The sequence below is a fragment of the Heterocephalus glaber genome, unplaced genomic scaffold (genome assembly GCF_053883595.1).
Source record: "Heterocephalus glaber isolate CG9 unplaced genomic scaffold, H.glaber_assembly_v1.0 deba00000470, whole genome shotgun sequence".
NCBI classification, from domain to species: Eukaryota; Metazoa; Chordata; class Mammalia; order Rodentia; family Bathyergidae; genus Heterocephalus; species Heterocephalus glaber.
The window spans coordinates 5,107,259-5,125,266 of NW_028258145.1; the positions used below are offsets into that span (position 1 = coordinate 5,107,259).

An 18,008-nucleotide genomic window follows, 5' to 3' on the forward strand; every position below is an offset into this window, starting at 1 on the left:
CCTTTTAGGACCACACTGCTCCTTCACGCATGGAGCCAGGGCTCTATGCCCCCCACCTTGGAGAGTTGCTAAGGTTGGCCCTCAAAACCCCTCTCAATGATGCTGCCACAACCCAGGGCCAAGGCCTGGATTGGGCCCCTGAACAAATTCCTCCCAGCTCCTCCCAAAGTCAGCACAGCCAGGATGTGGATGTGTACCTGTGATTTTATTTTGAAATTTTTTTGAAATCACCTAAGGTGAGAAGGGGTCACTCAGTTGCCTTTGTAGATTACTCTGAGGAGATTTCGCTGGCCTCCCATATGACCCTCTCATCCTTGCTGGAAGAGTCCTTGTGGTGTAGCTTCTTTGCCATGCTATGCTGCTGAGAGAGGCTGAGAGGTCTGCGCAGGTACCAGCGCCACAGCGGCTGAGAAAACGAGGAGAAGCCCTCCTGACTGTCCTTTTCCACGGAGTACTTCCTTCTCAGCCCGCAAATGCTACTTGACGACCCTTCCTCATCTTTCCCCGAAGCTGTTCTGTGCGAGCAAATCTCGATGAGACAGAGGATGATGATCAGAAGCACTGGGGTCACCGTCACTGATATTGCCAGGATGAGCTTCTTGTTGTAGCTGTGTCCTGGAACTTCCTGTGTGTGGTCCCTTGGCTCACCTTGTGCTTTCTGATTGCTGGAGACCCCTGAGCTCTTGTTGATGTAGGTCTCACTCTTCCACTGCTCTGTGTCCCACTGGGCCTGGGCCACCTTCTCTTCCTGCTGCTTACTGAGCAGCTTCATCAGGCGGCCTGTTCTGGAGATGAGCTTGGCACAAGCCAGGTGCATGCGGGTCTCGGAACAGTCCTTTTTCAGACTGGTTATGATATACGAAATGAGCCCCCTAACCTCCTTGTTGGGAATGAGGATGTGAAGCTGCTGGTTTAGCTGGGTCTCAAACTCATCTCCGGGGTACGACAGCAAGGGAACAGAGGTTTCTGGAGGGGGTGGCTCAGTGCTGGTGCTGGTGTACTCCGAGTGCCTCTCATTGGTGTGGTCATCAGTGGATATCAGGGTGAGGGCAGAATCTGTGGCAGAAATTGGAGAGTTTGTGGTAAAAACATTTTTTTCAGGGGTGTTTCCTGCAGCTTTCCTTCCTACTTCTACAGCAGCACTTCCTATAGTGGTTTCAGCAGGATCATGTAATTCAGGGAAAGGATAGTCCTGAACACGTGGGTCTCCAGAGGATGAGAGGAGCCCTTGAGAGGGGGAAACAGATGAGGCTCCTCAGTGCTGAGAACAGAGGCCCCTCTGCAATCTTCAGCCTCCCATGTGTGTCTTCCTTCGGGAGCTGCTCCCTGTGGTCGGCCTCGAGTGTTCTGTGGGCCTCGAGAGAGGCAGTTTTATGAAAGCCATGACCTTTTTTGGAACCTAAGATCAGTTTGGTAGCTTTCATGCTTTTAACTCTTGAACTGGCATTTTCTAAAACCCAAATGCTGTTGGTGAGGTCTTTGGCTCCGTTCCTTGCCCCATGGGGGGCTTTGGCCAAGGCGGAGGTGGCCGACCTGCACAGCAGGGGATCCTGCAGGGCAGAAGACATGGGCACCTTCTGTTCTGTATGGAGCGGGTTCCCAGGCCCCAGCACCCCCTCATTCTGCCCCAGCTTCCCTGTGCTGGGGCTCCTGAGGCTCCGTCTGTCTGCAGTGTTTTCGGCCAGTGGCTGGGTGCTCTGCTTCTCCCTCACCTTCTGTTTCTGCCTCTCTCGAGCAGTCTTTTCTGTATGCCCTTCAGGCCCTTGAGGACCCTGTCCACTGTCTGCTGCCTTCTCCCTTCATGCTGATCTTCCACCAGCCAGTTTTCCTGTGCTTGAGCACTTGCCAATTTCTCAGGAATGTCGGGAATGATTTGAAATTTGGGACTTGAAAGGCTGGACTGTGTAAGCATGCCTGTTTTCTCTTTTTTCTTAACCTCCCCAAGTTTCCCCTGAATTTCTGCATCTAACCAACTCTGCAGAAAATACAGCTTCTTCAGTTCATTTCTGTAAGCCAAACTGCTGGACACAGGTTGATGAGAGGGGTTTTTCATATTGCCTTTCATGTAACCCTGGGGATTATCTTCATTTTGGATAGTTGAGAAAAGGAGTTGAATGGGTGGCAATAATGAGTCTAAACCTTCTAGATTTACCTCTGAGAAATATGGCAGGATATGACTGAGTGCTCCAGCCACATCATTTTCATCATTAGAGTCAAGCTCCTCGTCCATGAAGTCTGACCAGCTGACATCACTTTGTTCAGAAGATGACTTTCCAGACTCGATCACCAGCTCGGTCTTGGTGTTCTTTTTCTGGGCCTGCAACACCTTCATGAAGGCTCCTTCTGGGTTGCCTACAGGGGCTTCCTCAAGACACTGCGTGGGACTGGTCACACACTCACTGTCACAGTGCAGCTTGACGGTCTTGCAGACAACCTCAATATCCCTTTTAAATTGGCAGAGGCAGCAGGCCATGTGCCTCAGTATGATCAGTGTTTTCAATTCAAGTGTCATCATGAGGATGTTCTCGACTGCCGGAAGTGGCGTGTGTGTTGTCTCCAAGTCTAGATATCTTAATGCTGGCAATTTAAAAGGATAGGAATCTTCAACACTTGACAGAGGATTGTGATTGAGGATGACTCTGTGCAAAAACTGCATTCCATGCCATACCCTAAACTTCCCAAAGCTAATCTGCGTAACTAAGTTACAGCGAAGCTTTAAAACCTGCAAAAAGGGTAGTGCTTCAAATGTTTGTGCTTCAATAAACTGTATTTTATTGCAGGATAAATCTAAATACTGGAGGGACAGCAGGCCTTTAAAGGAATTTTTATGTAATCCAGTCAGGCCATTTTCACTGAGATTTAGTTTCTCAGCCCACCTGTAGGTTGTCCAGCCATTTTCACCAAGGTGAAAAATAGCTTTTTCTTGGAAATTGAAGGTGGTAAAGGTGTTGTTGGGCTCTAATACAGGCACTTGGTGGAGCTTGTGATTTGGGCTGAGACCATTACACGACAAGGTCTCATTCTGGCAGGTACAGAGCTCACATATGTCGGTGTTTGTCCTGGCATTCTGCTTCTCTTGCACCGTGGAAGCCTTTCCTGGAGAGTGACTCACAGAATACTCAGTGACCACAAATTGCACATCCAAAGGCGGAACGGTGACTTCAGCCAGGTTTGGATACTGAGCCTGCACCTGCTCGGGGTGTGTAAGCATTACCTCAGGCTGCTCTGGAGGAGGAGAGAGTCTCTATGGTGAGTACTGCAGCCGTGAGCTCTGGGTTCAAAGGTTGGTCCTGTGACTGTGGGTGATGTTGGATGCTGAGCTGGCTCCAGACCTGGAGTTACAACTTTCACCTCATGAGGCGCCAGAGTTTGAACCACCTTAGGTGGTTCTGGAGGCTGAGATGGGGTCTCGGGCATAGTTGGAAAAGACCTAACTTTTGCACTAATTCCTGGAGCACTGGTAAGCTTCCTGTGCAAAGGTTGGACTGTGAGCAGACTGAGTTTTGAATGCTGAGTCTGAACCCAGTCTGGAGGTGGAAGTGTCACTTTATGGTGCTTTGGAGGAAGAGCCTCCAAAGGAAGAGCCTTCTTCAGGGCTGTAGAAAATTCACCGTCTGTAGTACGTTCTGGAATGATGGTGACTTCCAGGTCCAAAGGATGAAGTGCTACGCTTGGCTGCTGAGCTTGACCCTGAGCTGGAGTTGGAACTGTCATCTCAGAACGGGGTGGAGGGTGAGCTGTGCTCTCACTGGGTGGCTCACTTGGAAGCTGAGGGCGCATCATAGGCTGGGTTGGAGAAAGTTCTACCTCCTCAGGAGGATCTGGAGGAGGAGATGCGGCTGGTGGCGGTGCGGGAGATGGTTCTTCCTCCTCTGTAGGCTGAGGTGGGGTCATCTGCTGAGCTTGAGAAGTTTCCATCTCATTGGGTGGCTCTGAAAGTGGAGCTGCATCCTCCTCCTGGGGGACTGAAAATGGTTCTGTGTCCTCAGGTGGCTCTGAAGGCTGGGCTGAAAATGTTACTCTCTCTGTCAACAAAAGAGAAAGAATAACCTTCCAGGGGAGTCCTGAAGACTAAGCTACGAGCTCTTGCTGCATTGGCAAAACTGCTATACCAGAGGAGCCTGGGGACATAGCTAAGCTCTGCGGCTGGGCTGGGGAATGTGCCCCAGCAAGCTCTGGGCATGGAGTTGGAACCTTGCTATCAAATGAAGAGAGTTCATCCTTTATGGCAGGGTTTGGCTGTGGAGTTGTAAGCTCTTGATTGTCTCCGAGAGGTTCAAGCTGCTCAAGGGACACTGAGGACTGAGCTGGGGCCTCCTGTGCAGTTGAACTTTCAATTTCAACCCCACCAGACAATGACTCTGAAGGAGTAATGGTGCCACAGGTCAGTGTTGGAGGCTGAACTTGATCATCACCTAGAGGAGAGACTGTTTTCTCCTGTAGTTCTGGAGGCTGAGGTATGAGTTCATTAGGGAGCTCTGGAGGCTGAGCTGCAGCCTCTTGAGTGGTCCAAGATGGTTTACCCTCCTCAAAAGTGTGTAGATTACCAATTTGGGTCTCTTGCTGAGCGAGTTCTGAAGATGTAGCTGGAGCCTCCTGCTGAAATTGTAAGAGCTCAGCTCCTTTGGAGGGCTCAGAAAACAGACTTGGGGCCCTTGCTGACTTAGAGAAGGTTCCACATCATTCACTGGAGTTGAGAGTTGAGCTGCAGCCTCGGGGAGCACTGGGAAGTTTCCCTCCTCTGTGGTGGGTTCTGGGGTTATGGCAAGCTGCAGATTGAAGAGGTTGTCACATGGAGCAAGTGTGGATGCTTAGCTTTGTGGTGATGTGGAGTTGACACTTTCTTTACCATAGTCCGAAAACTGAGCTGGTTGCTTCAACTGAGTTGGAGAAGTTTCCAGCTCTTCAGTTTCCAAATCTGAGGGCTGATCTGGGGCTTTCAACTGGATTTCAGAAGGTTCTTCTGTCCTAGAAGACTCAGAAGGTTGAGCTGGCTTTGTCTTAGTGGCAGAAAGTTCAGCCTCCGCAAGAGGGCCTAGAGGCTGAGCTGGGGCCTCTTGGTGGGTTGAGGAAATTTCCATTTCTTCAGAGAGCTCTGAAGTCTGAGCCAGGACTTCTTGTTGGGTTGAGGAAGGTTCCTCCTCCTCAGGACTCTCTGGGGCTTCAGTCAGAATCTGCAGGTGGCTTGAAGTAGGTTGTGGCTTTTTCCCTGCCTCTGCAGATGTGGTAAGCTTCATGTCCACAGGTCTCACTGTGACAAATGCCATGTTTGAATGATGAGCTTCACTCCTACTTCCAGATGGCGCATTTGCATCCTGGTGCATCGACAGCTGACCTGTATGCTCCTCAGTACCAAGTTCATACTGAGCTCGGGGAGCCTGCTGGGTTGTAGAAGGTTCAGCTTCCTCGGGGGGCTGTGAGAGTTGATCTTTGACTTCTTGGAGAAGTAAAGAGGAGTGGACCTTTGCAGGCTTGCGATTTCAGGTTTGGGCCTCCGGCTGGACTTGAGAAAGTTCAATTTGCTCAGAGGATTCTAGAAGTGGGGACAACTCCCGGGAGGGAGCAGAAGACTCTAGGTCATCAAAGCCCTCTGGCTGTAGCTGTGGAGTAAGGGTATCAGGCAATTCTGGCAGGAGATTAGGCAAAGACCAGGGTTCAGGGGACAACTCTGGCTTGGTGGTCGGCAGGACCTCTCTGGAAGCGGGGCTGCCAGGATCAGGAACAACAACTGTTGCCAGATGAGGAGTGTGGGAACCCAGGGGCACCACAGGGACATGACTGGGGTGCGGGGGGAAGGACCAAAATGAGTGAGATATAGCAATCCAGGCTAGTGGAATGCAGGTGCTCTGCCCTGTAGGGTAGAACCCTTCTGGCAGCCACTTGCCTTTGAGCCTTGGGAACCAAGAATGTGTTGCCCCGCCCTGTATTTATGACATCATTGCTAAGGAAACCTGTATTACATCAGGCCCAGATGGCCTTGCGCCACATGGGGGAACTTTCCCCCGCAGTGACCAGGTCCACCTCCCCTTCCCCAGGAAAGCTGACAGTGGCCTCTTACAGGGCAGCCTCCCCCATCATGAGGCAGGATGTGGGGCTCAGAACAGGTGGGTCCCGAACATGGGGTAGGTGGGGTGGACAGGACTGGGCCTCTGGCTGCTGAGAATTGCTGGGTATTTAGTTTGGTTCTTGAAAGTTGTTACATACATTTACCTCTATGGACTCTTCACTGGTTTATTTGGTTTTGGCAACAAAACCCTCACCAGGGCAATTTCCCCATTTTGTCTCTGGCATCAGCCAACACTATAGTGTAAGCATAATGACCCTCATTCGCTTTTCATTAAGCAGTGGCTTTCTTCCCAGGCATCTTGGGATAATTCATTTTGTTGTTTAATGCGAGAAGGTGGGCAGGGGGGTCTGGAGGCCCTTTAACCAGCTTCAGGTGGGTGACAGGAGAGAGGTGCAGCTGGACAGAGGCCAAGGACCCCACAGAAGGAAAGGCCTCTAGGGCTAGTGGAGGGCTTCTGGGTGCCAGGGCTTTTTCATCCCTCTGTCCTTGTGAGAACTCCCTCACTGGAAGACCTGAAAGAGAACTTGCCTGGAAAGGACTTAGGGTAAATGCCATACACCGGCCCCCCACCTTGCGGATACTACAGTGGGGTAGCCTTATTGTCCTTGGATTCCCAGAAAATTCAGTGCCAAGTCCCAGCCAATATCTTGGGTTTCTTCCTAAGTAAATGAGTCGGTGTCTGGGTCTCATCTCCCCCTGGTTCAGACCATTTGCCATGGGCTTTCTTTGTCACCTGGCTTCCTACCAACTGCTGGAATCTTTTTCTTTTTATGTGCATGACTTGGGAGACACATACGAATGCCAGTCTGTCTGATGAGATCATACTACCTCAGCCCTATGCCATTCAATCATCATGGGCAGCAGAAAGACCCCTCTCTTTGCTGGCTCATTGCACCTTATCAGACTGGGCAACAGTCACAGTGCAGTAACCGGTGCTGGAAGATGCTGGTTTCCAGGCTGAGGCATGGGAGCTGCAGAAATAAGTCCTGGTGGCTGCTAATTCCAAGTAGCATCAATAGAGTCACTGGGTCAGAAAGGGAGTTTGCAGGTGCACAAGCTGGAGTGGTGAGGCTTCTTTTGAATTCAATCATTGCTTTAAAGGGGAATAATAAACAACTGATAAATGAATAATCTGAGACTTGGAATCATGGGTGTAAAATTCTATCTGCATCAAAGGAAGCTATGCCCCAGAAATGAGAAACATGGGTGGTTGTATTAGACTAAGTCATCCCAAGGGGTGACTGCAGAGATGGAACTCTGAATCATTTTCTGACACCTCCATACCTCCTCTATGTGAAAAGGCAGCTCCGAAATCCAAACAGTTTCTCACCCAAAATATATATAAATATAAAACTAAGTATTATTTTCTCCCTATTGCTGAAGTGGCACCACTTCAAAAGAAGCACAGTGAAAAAACATTTACAACCCAAATCTGAATCCAAACCTGAATCCATTGTTAAACCACAGTGGTACAATTCTTCTTGAGAGTAAACTAAAGTCTGCCTGAAGGCTCTGCTTATAATTATTTCACCATCATAAGCATAATTGTATTTCCAAAACCTGGTGTTTACTGTTCTGATCTATTTGCTTCACTCCCAACCATCAGCTGATTCCCCATCACAAACATGAGCTTGGAAGGAAATTAAGCCCTAAGAACTAATAAAAGACCATCTCTTCTGCAAGTGGTGTTTGTATTATGTTGACATCATTTGGCTGGAAGAGACTCTAAGCAATGGGAGGAGAGTATTGCACAAGAATACATATTGTGGGGAGAATTAAAGACGTGCCCAGCAGTTCTGTGTTCTATCCCAGAAATCGAGCTGTGCAGATCCAAGATGCTCCATGATGTTCACTTATTTGCTTTGGAGAGAGATAGAGAGAGAGACAGAGGGAGACTATTTGAAGGTGGCTCAGCCCTGTGTTGTCCTGGGTGGGCCCTGGTGTGTCACAGAGGGCAGTGACTTAACCATTAACATTTGATTAGATACAGGATGGGAAGGAATCCTGGTAGTGCCTGGCCTGGCAGACTCACCAGTCTGAAGAGGACAGGGAGGCTTTCTTTCTAAGTTTTCCTTCATGGACCAAGAGAAATTATGCCACAGGTCCCAGTTTAAGGAGTATTTAAGGGACATTATCTGATGACATACTAGGTGGCTTCTGACTTCTGATGATTGAGCTTGGGATTTCCCAGCTACGCTATTGTGAAAGTGATGCATGTTTGATGGAAATCATGCTTCTGTTGGGATTTTGGACTTTTCCTGGGGTAGCAGTACATGGAACAATATTCTTTGGTAGTATGGATCAGTGACCATGAGCTGCTGTGATGGTTGGTGAAAACAGGCAACACTCCTCAGTGTGTTCCAGGGTCAGGTGCATAAATGATCTGTGATATGCAATATTTTCAGCTGATGATGGATTTATCCTCAACCAGCTATCATACACTGAAGAGCATGTGCACGAACTTGAGCGTTACTTGCTCCCTGCTGACTCCTCTTTCACAAAGCCTCCTCAGCTCTGCCCTGGATCAGGAGGGAAGAGGGTGGCTGTGAGTGACAGAGGCTCATTGGGAGGGACACAGGGGTCCCTCTGCATCTTAATCCTCCTTTCCTTAATTTTGGGCCGGGTCTCAAACCTGCCCACCTCCCAGTGTAGCCTCCCTTTGTTCTGTCTGCACTGGGCCTCACCGCCAAGACCTAGCCTTCTCCTCAACCTACTGGGTACAACACCAAAGGAAATCCCAGCACCACTCTCACCCATAGCGCTAACACATGGGTTCACATGCACTCAGCACTGTTCTAGCACCTCTCCTAGGCAGCCATGTTGCCAACCTACCTCGTGGCTCTGCCATGGTGGGCAGTCACCAACTCTGATTCCCTAAACCTTTCTCAATGCAGCCTCCAAATGGCCCACAATACCAACTTGAGTCAGCGATAAAGAGAAGTCGCAAGTATGGCTTGAAACTGTCTTCTCAGGTACCTCTTCTGGGCCCTGGGGATACACCAGAACACAAGACAAACACAAACCCTGAAAGAAGATAGACAAGTAATTCAATGTCAGACAGGGAAAATAACCATAATGAAGGAGAACTGAAGCCAGATAAGGAAACAGTTGCTGTGTTAGTAGTAGTTGAAGACCTTCTGAGGAGGAGACAGATGACTAGAGAATCAGCCCACACATGTCCTAGGGAGCCTCGAGGCAGAGGACCCGTAGGTCCAAAGGCCCTGAGGTCAGAGCCTGCTGAGATCTTCTTGCCATCCCTGCCCCAGCCTCATCCCACTCCACTCTTGCATCCCATTGCCTGCTTGTGACCAAGGACAATCACAGAGGAATCACTGATCACAGTGCAAAGACCTCACCTGAGTTACAACACAGTGAGTTCTCCAAAAGGTCTGAAGTCAGTGGCTGAAATCCCTCCTGGAAGCTGCAGAGATTCAGAGGTTTGCTTTGCTTTCTGGCTATGTGTTGACCTTTTTATTGTGGAAGATCAATTGGTCATGGAGAAGGGGTCAACTGATCTTTTGCATACTTTCTCCTGAACCATTCAGAGAGGTTTTGTCTTTTATTTAGAATTCTTAATGTTTCCCTCTACTAAGCCAAGCCAACCTTTCTTGACTTCCTCCCTCCCTTCCTTCATCCCTTTTCCCTTCCTTCCTTCCTTCCTTTCTTCCTCTTTCTCCCTTCTCCTCTTTCTCCCTTCCCCCTTTTCTTTTCCTCCCTCCCTCTCTCCCTCCTTCCTCTCTCCCCCTCCTGCCCTCTTGTCTCTCTCTTCCTCCCATACCCTCACGGGTGCCCAAGGATGAACCCAGAGGCCCAGCTGTGGGTTGGTTGGTTCTCCAAACAGGGCTAGAGAGCTTTTCCTCCCTAATGCCAACACTCCTTGGTAACTGTCCTGTGGGGCATGAGAGCCCATCCTGTTCTGCCTGGGAGAATCCCAGCAAGCCCCACCTTTGCCATCTCATCTGCTTTCCTTCCCCTTCCCTCCTCTCCTCCCCTCAATCTGGGTTTGCTGGCTTATGGACCTGAAGATTGCTGTCTGGTCAAGGCTCATAGTACACGCACAGCCAATACTCCCTGGCCCCGTGCTGGCTCAGCTTCCTTATGGTGATGTGTATTTTGTTTCCAAATTACCGGACCCTTCCAGAGTCAGCTTCAGACTTCCTAGTGATGTATTGCTGCACGGAGAACCTTTGCAGCTGTGTGTGTTGTGAGATTATAGGAGAAGTGGGGCATGAAGGTGATTATAACATCACATATTTGTCTCTAGCTCTCAGAGCAAATTAAATCCAAATCTCTAAATTTGGAATCCTTATTTGGAATCTACTAGGGCTGGACAGTCCTTCTCCTGGTAATCTGGGCTTTTGGAGTCTATGCTAATGATCCCTTCCCAATGTTTCCCATGTCTCAAGAATTCTAACTGGACTCATACACTGCTTTTTGTTTTACTCCAGGTAGGCTAACTATTCACACAAATAAAATAAAATCTGCGTGGCCTAAAGTGAGGACAGTACCATTCTTTCCCAAGTCACCGTCCTAGTGGGTTGGGCACCATCTTCACCCCATGATGCCCAATGTCACCAAAGAAAAGCAGAGAGAGTAGAGGGTCTCCCTGGGGTGGTCTAGACCCAGGCTGAGAGTGCAGGTGGTATTATTAGCATTGCTCCCTTAGCCAAAATTCAGGCACCTGCTTAGCTCATCTGCCAGGGACACTGGGAAGTATAGTTGAGTCATTTTTCCAGGGCCAGGGTGGAGCCCTTTGGCTCAGACACACACACACACACACACACACACACACACACACACACACACAGTCTTTGCTACTTTGGTTGATGCTTCTCTTTGATTATATTTTGCCTGATTATTGTCATGGATGCAGAGAGAAATGTTAAGGGATCCCCACTGTTCAACTCAAACATCTCACCTCACAGATGAGGGCCAGAGAGCCCAAGAGATCGGCCTGCTGCAGAGTGTACATCAGGCTGTGCTCTTTGTATTCCTGGTCTACAGCTTACAAAATTTCTTAGGCATTTGGTGTTATTTTCACCTGCTCAAGAAGCCATACATTCATGGAGGTCAGGCATCAGGTTTTTAGAACTGAGCTGGTAAGAGAGTTGTCACAGTTGATTCAGGTGAAGGAGAGCTAACCATACAGCTCGACTATACTCCAGCCAGCCTTTGAGGATGCTGCTCCATATACCTGGTTCCCCTTCCATTCCTAGGCATCTGCTGGTTCCTAGACATTAGCACCTTGAGCCACTGTGTGATCTCTGGGGTTTTCATCCAGGCAGCTGATCTCCATTCTAAATGTTTTATTTTATCTGTATGAGTCTATGTTTGCAGTACATAATTTATCATGAGGTGTTGGTACCTGTTCATAACGCTTCTTATTTCTTTTTCTCATCTCCTTCTCCTTTCTCATCTCCCTTCTCTCTCCATCTTTTGGCCCTTTCCCTTTTGCAAAAGATCTATCTCTCTGTTTCCTATTATCTACCCTTTATTTTGCTTTTTAATTTATTTATACTTTGGGTTTCTTATATAAGAGAAACCGAGTGATAGTTAAGCTTGTGTGTCTGATTTATTTCACTTAACATTGTGATCTCAAGATGCACCTATATGCCTACAAATGACTCAAATTTATTCTTCTTTATGGCAGAATAGTGTTCCATTGTGTGTAAATACTATATTTTGACACTGGTGTTTTTATGTCAGTGCATGTTCAGGTAATGACAATTATACCATCACTTGGCAAAGGTGTATCTTATTTCTAGAAGGGTTAAAATAAGAAAAAAAAGTCTTAGAAATGATGACATGTATTGATAGAATAAAATAGTAAATGTTACATTTTGCACATGAATCATTTAAAAGGAAGACTCTGCTCAGTCCTCTTGGTTTGTAATTACCTTTTATCCACTTGGTTAGCAGGCCCTGGAAGACACAGCCCACCTCATGAATGAGACTGGACCCCTTTTCGTCCAGTATCCACATGGCAGGGAGGATAGTGCTGCAGCTGCACGTGCATTAGGCACACTGGTTTGAAGCAGGTGCTGATCCTGCTACTCCAGGACAGTGAGGTTATCCTGGCCCTTCAGTGGAGAACAGGCTCATATGGAACAAATCCTGAGCGTCTCTTACAACCAAGAGGGATCAGAAGGGAAGTGAAGATCCAGCTGTGCTTTCTGGTGTGTGACACAGTTTTCCCTTGGTCTCTCATGCATTTGAGAAAGGTTAACCCAGGAATTCACCCCTGAACTCGTCCTAGGTCTACTTTCCGGTGTTGCAGCCCTGGAGGAAGCAGGCAGCCAGGGACATATGCATTGAAATCACGCCGGGGGTGCTGCCAAGAACAGAATGAGGAGGTATAAATGTCTGGGACAATCATGGAAACAGCCAAAGATCCCAGGAGAGAAGGGGTGAGAAAATTCATTAGAGCCACCATGAGTTTAACTTTATCATGAACTTCAACTTTTCTAATCTAGAGGGAAGTGCATAGGGACATAAATTACAAAAAAACTGATTAGAAAGCCACTCATCAATAGCTAGAATGTAGTTAGCACCCAAGAAACTCATTCTGCAGACACTTCCCATCATCTAATCCTTTTCTCCCTGCACCTCAAAGCTGAAATCTCTTGGCTCCTGGCAGGACAGACTTCCTGGGTCCTGCTTATAACATTCAACACACAACTGCAGCCACTCATTTTCTTGTCAGTTTCCCCTACACTTAGATTATCCATTCCTTAAGGGTCATGAGTATGTCTGTCTTGCTCATGGTTCCATCTTTGTCACCTAGCACACAGGTGGGAATGAGGGTGTTAATGAATTATGCAGACTAAAGTGAAAAGCAAAATATACCTTCTTTGTCTCAGAAAAGCTTTTAGAACCTGTTTGCTTTACCTATAAGTCCATGCCCATTCAATCAATATGGATGAATTGCCAATTAGAGGCCTGAAAGTATCCTGGATGCTGGAAGTGAAAAATAAGTTAGTCTCAGGCTGAAGTGAGCCCACCATCTGATGTGGGGACCACACAAACATAATGATTACAGTGGGGGTGATAAATGTGACCAGAGAGGACTGTAGAAGGGTGTTGGAGGTTATCTGATTAATTTGTCTTGGGCGATATCCTAGTCTGTTTTCTGTTACTATAATAGAATGCCACAAACTGGGGAATTTATAAAGAATAGAAGGTTTATGGCTCAGTTTGCTGGAGGGTGGAACATCTAAGGGCATGGGACCTGCATGTTCTTGGCATCTGTTGTGGGTCTTTTATTTGTATGGCAGTGTGGGAGAAGATGAGACATGGCAAGACAGAGCAAGATGCCAGCCCAGATCTCTCTTCTTCTTATAAAGCCACCAATACCATCATGTCACCGTCCCCATGACCTCATGTAATCCTGATCACCTCCCAAAGCCCCACCTCCAACTGGCACCAGTATCTGACTTTGGAAAATGTGTTTCCAATACATCAATTTCGGGGAGACACATTCAAACCACAGTAGGTAGTAAAGGGAATCTGTGTTTTTCTGGGTCTCAACAGGAGACAGAATTAATGCTGGACAATGCCAACAAAGAGAGTTTGGTAAAGGGAACTATGATACAGAGGTGTAGGAAGTTCAAGGAACCAAAGAGAGATGTTGCTGCAACACTAGGAAGCCATTACCTTTACTGGGTGTGTTCATTAACTTTCCATTGCTGTGACAAAATACCTGAGACAATTGGGTTTAAAAGGAAGGTTTATTTGGGGCCATGGTTTCAGAGGTTTCGTTCTACAGTGGCTTGGCCCATCACTTGAGTGACAGTACATGGTGGTGGAAGTGCATGGTGAAGGGCAGGGTTCCAATATTTCTATCAAGGGCATATCTCCAATGACCTAACTTCCTCCCACTAGACTCCATCTTCTAAAGATTCACTACCCTCTGATAGCACCACAGCCATTAGCACATGAGTCTTTGGGGACATTTAAGATCCAAACTATAAGATGGGGTAAGGGACAAGAAGAGGATTCAGTGCTATAGCAGTAAATGAGAGCCAGAGTTGTGACATGGCTGCAGTTAGACACCTGGCACTAGAATAGGGAGGGAACAGGAAGAAGTACCCCAACTGCTCTCCTCTTCCTGTCTGTCTCCTCACTGGTTCAGCCCAACCACAATCCAGCTGGAGAGGGTGCCAGGGTGACTCAGTCCTCAGAGACCACCTCTAGGGGCACAAACACAGCAGAGGAGGGGAGGGGAGGGATCTGAGTGGAGGACAAACAGAACAACCAGCGCAATTCTCTCCAAGAAAGGTCACGCAGGAGCTGAGGCTAAAGTAGGGAGGAGAAACATCATTTTCAAGATTTTTTTGTTTCATTTAGAGGTTTTTGTTGTTGTTTGGTTTGGTTGATTTATCAGTTATTGGTTTTGTACCTAAGGAAGTTTCCACCTTGTCTGCAGTTATTATCCCACATAATGTGCTCTCTTTTGGGATCATGGACACATGATCCCTCACTAAGGTAGAAGACCTCAACAATTGGCCTTGGGAGTAAAACTCAAAGCAAAAGTGCTCAGGAGTTTGGGGGTTTTGTTTTGTTTCTTCAATTACTGAGTACATTCACTGGTACCAAGCATCAACACTGGTACATGTGGATGTTTTCAGTAGCATAATAAAGTCAGGAAACCACCAGTGTGACCAGTCTAGATTCCTCTGATTAAACAGAGAACTGGCATAGACACCTGCTCAAAGCATCATTCTCTTAAAAAGTGAAATTTGGGTTGGTTTGGTCCTTTTGTTACTCATCTATAAGAAGGAACGTTTGTGAACATTTGATTCTTCTGCTCATTATAGGAAGAACAGGCAGGGGTCAATTTCTGTCCTTTAGGGAATGAACAAAGTTACCCACTGAGAGGGACTCAGATGCCTGTTATTATTAAATTGTGCAGGTTTCAGATGTAAAATCTGGAGCAGATTCCTTACTATGATTTGCTTAGGAAAATCTTAAATCCCATGCCTTCTCTACATGGACCAAAACATCTGGCTGGAGATGAGACCAGTTAACAGTTGTGCATGTGGCTGCCTCCCCAGGGAAAGAGCAGGGCTCAGGCACCGTGTAGCTTCCCAGCTATGACACCACAGGAGACTCACCTGGGACCACATCGAAGGTGCTCAAGGCTGTGCTGTGATGCTTGAAGTGCAGTGCATAAACCAGACATGGTGGTGCACACCTGTCATCCCAGCACTCTGGGAGCCTGAGGCAAAAGGATCACAAGTTCAATCCCTGCCTGGGCAACCTAGTGACTTAGTGAGACCCTGTATCGAAATAAAAACTAAGAAAGAGCTGGAGATCTAGTTCAGTGTGAAGGCGCTGGGTTCAATCCCTAGTACCGAAAAAAAAGTACAGTGAATAAACTCTAGACATCTGCTGTACACATGGTGCCTATAGTCAATACCACCACAAGATTGTGCACTTAAACATTTGTTAAGAGGGTAGATCTATGTGGGTTCTTAACACACACACACTCACAGAGCAGTAAGAAGACAAAAAAAGATTTTAAAAACTTGAAGGTAGCAAAGGTCCTCTTAAAAGGCTTTAATGGCAGTTTATACTAAAAAGTTCTTTGACCTGGAAAATTGATAGATTTCCAACTCTCCGTTGGTTTGTGTTAATGCAGGGCAGACTCATGGAGGGTATTGTCTCTATGTTCTCATTTTCAAGTGTATGAACATTTAAAATTAGTTATTTATGCCCATGTCTTAGGCACTCCAAAGGGGTAAACTTAAAATCTGGCCACCTCCACGCCCATTCCCCACTGGTCAGCATCAGGTTGGGGGACCCCAGAAGTGGAATCAGTGACCCATGTCCTAGAGCAGGGTTTTGGACCCTCAGCAAGTGACTCAGCCTCCTTGTGACTTGATTTCTCAAAGAGTAAATGAAGAGGAACATCCTCTCCTCCCTTGTCCCAAGGGGCCAATCTGGACAGGGAGAGAACACATTGGTGTGCTTTCTCTTCTGGAAAAAATCCTGTAGCTGGCTTCCAGCATCTATTTCATTTTCCTTGATCAAGAATTACTGTCTTGTTAATGGAAACACCTTTAATAAAAACAGAAGGCTATAAATAGAATACGTATTTTGTTTCTAAAGCCTATCAATATACTATGAAACAATAAAAATGATTTATTTCATGGCAAACTTTGGGGGTAAGGTTAGGCCTGTCATCAGCAAATTATTTTGGTGTACAGCTGCAACCCCAAGCACTCCCTATGAGTATTCTTGGGGCAACCAGTAACTGTTACGAAGCACAAAGCAACCTGTGCAGGTTCAACATCATTCTTTGGCCTTCTGGGTGTTTGCCAGGCACACTGGGGTATAACCTGCTTGGATTTGGGGGAGGAGGTGACAAAGGAAGGGCTGTTCAGCTGCAGTGCAGGGAGCCTCTGCTGCACTCTCTGAAGCAGCCTGGGGGGTGTTGGGGGAGGGGAGCAGGGGGCACACCCCATAGCTGTGATGTTACCCTTCCAGGATCAAGATGCCCATAACTATGATGTCAGACCTCCAGGACCAAGGCACTCTGAACCCTGCCTGTCCACTAAAGATGGAACACAGTGGGAACTGGGGAGATGTCTGGACTGCAGACAACCTGAACCCAAGAGCTTGTCTTTCATCCAGGGTAGCTGCCCTGATGGATGGGTATGACTGGGGCTCCCAACCACAGCAGCCTACAAGGATGGTCAGGGTAGGTGGGCCTGCTCATTCCTTGGCCCACCACTCTGCCCTCCTCTTCACCCCTACCCGCAATGTCTTTCTAGATTCCTGGAGGGCTTTGAGGTTTCTCCCATGTTGGCCTTTAAGGCCCCCATTAAAGGGACCCTTTTCTCCCCATTTTCCATCCTCTAGTGCCTCTGCCTCCAGGGAGTGCTGGGGACATCTTGTGGCCCTTTTACAGTTTTAGGTTTGGCCATGACCTTGACCTCTCTTGTTAACATCATCCACATCCTCCGATGCCCAGTGTCGGGCCCACTTCTCTTGTTCTATAAAACCTTGCTGTATCCATCACTTAGGACAAGTGATACCTGTCTAAAACTTTTAAAGGTTAAATCCTCAAACAGGGGCACTTAGATTCTAACATTTACCATCATAGTCCTAAAAACTCTTCTTTTTCTTCATCTTTCATCTCAATATAGTCACGTACACCCTGCTGGACTGGAGCCACCATTTAAATCCCCTAAGGGAAATGATCCCCTCTCATCTAGCCTGGTTAGATAGTAAAACTTGGATTCCCAGGCCCTCCACAATTTGTCTCCATCTGGCCTGCTCCCAAGGAAGCTGAAAGCAATCCTGGCCAGGCCATCCCTAGAGACATTGGAAGGTCCTAGTTCTGGGGTTGCCATGACAGCAAGGGTCCTGCAAACTTCTCATCCCACTGGGGAGCATGGCACTGGACAAATACACTGTCCTTTCCATTTGTCCTATAGACTGAACTTCAGATCAAGACAAATATGGAGTTTTGAGCTCAAACCTATTAAAAGGATTTCTGCATAACTAAAAATAGAGGAAAATTCATTACATTCTTTTCTTGTAAGAAGCTGGACTTACTTTGCAAATGTGTCTCAGAAAATTCATCTTTTTTTCTGTCAATAGTTATATTTGCTGCCATTCCCAGCAGGGGAGATTGTCATTAAATAATCACAATATAAGGGAATCCTCCATAAAATACTATCAGCTCAGGAGGACATAATTATACCTTGCTTTCAAGAATAGAGATGTTCTTTGAAGTGACTTTTTGATTTTTTTTTTTGGTACTGGGGATCGAACTCGGGTCCTTGTGCTTGAGCAGCAGGCGGTGAAACCACTGAGCTAAATCCCTGGCCCAAAATTGAGAAGACTTTGTTACTCTTTGGGTTTTTTGGGGTTTTTTTTGTTTTTGGTACTGGGGATTGAACTCGGGACCTTGTGCTTGTAAGGCAGGCGGCGG

The 18,008-nt window shown here is 47.3% G+C and overlaps 1 protein-coding gene and 1 long non-coding RNA gene across 3 annotated transcripts; one reads left to right on the plus strand and one right to left on the minus strand.

The window, feature by feature from the left end:
• Nucleotides 1-207: 207 nt before the first annotated feature.
• LOC101720048 (leucine-rich repeat-containing protein 37A3-like) lies at nucleotides 208-5,846 on the minus strand. The gene is given in 9 exon segments (XM_087203598.1): nucleotides 208-1,243; nucleotides 1,245-1,732; nucleotides 1,735-3,239; nucleotides 3,241-3,287; nucleotides 3,289-4,655; nucleotides 4,658-4,780; nucleotides 4,783-4,841; nucleotides 4,843-5,689; nucleotides 5,692-5,846. Coding segments are annotated over 9 exon segments (5,496 nt in total). The 5' UTR covers nucleotides 5,777-5,846; the 3' UTR covers nucleotides 208-268.
• Nucleotides 5,847-5,974: 128 nt separating this feature from the next.
• On the plus strand, nucleotides 5,975-17,349 carry LOC147829752 (uncharacterized). 2 transcript variants are annotated; one of them, XR_015448249.1, is made up of 5 exons: nucleotides 5,975-6,104; nucleotides 8,962-9,504; nucleotides 11,984-12,243; nucleotides 12,324-12,474; nucleotides 16,556-17,349. It is a non-coding gene; the product is annotated as an uncharacterized LOC147829752 (long non-coding RNA). The 2 variants fall into 2 exon arrangements; XR_015448250.1 differs by lacking the exon at nucleotides 16,556-17,349 and adding an exon at nucleotides 13,342-14,671.
• Nucleotides 17,350-18,008: the final 659 nt, after the last annotated feature.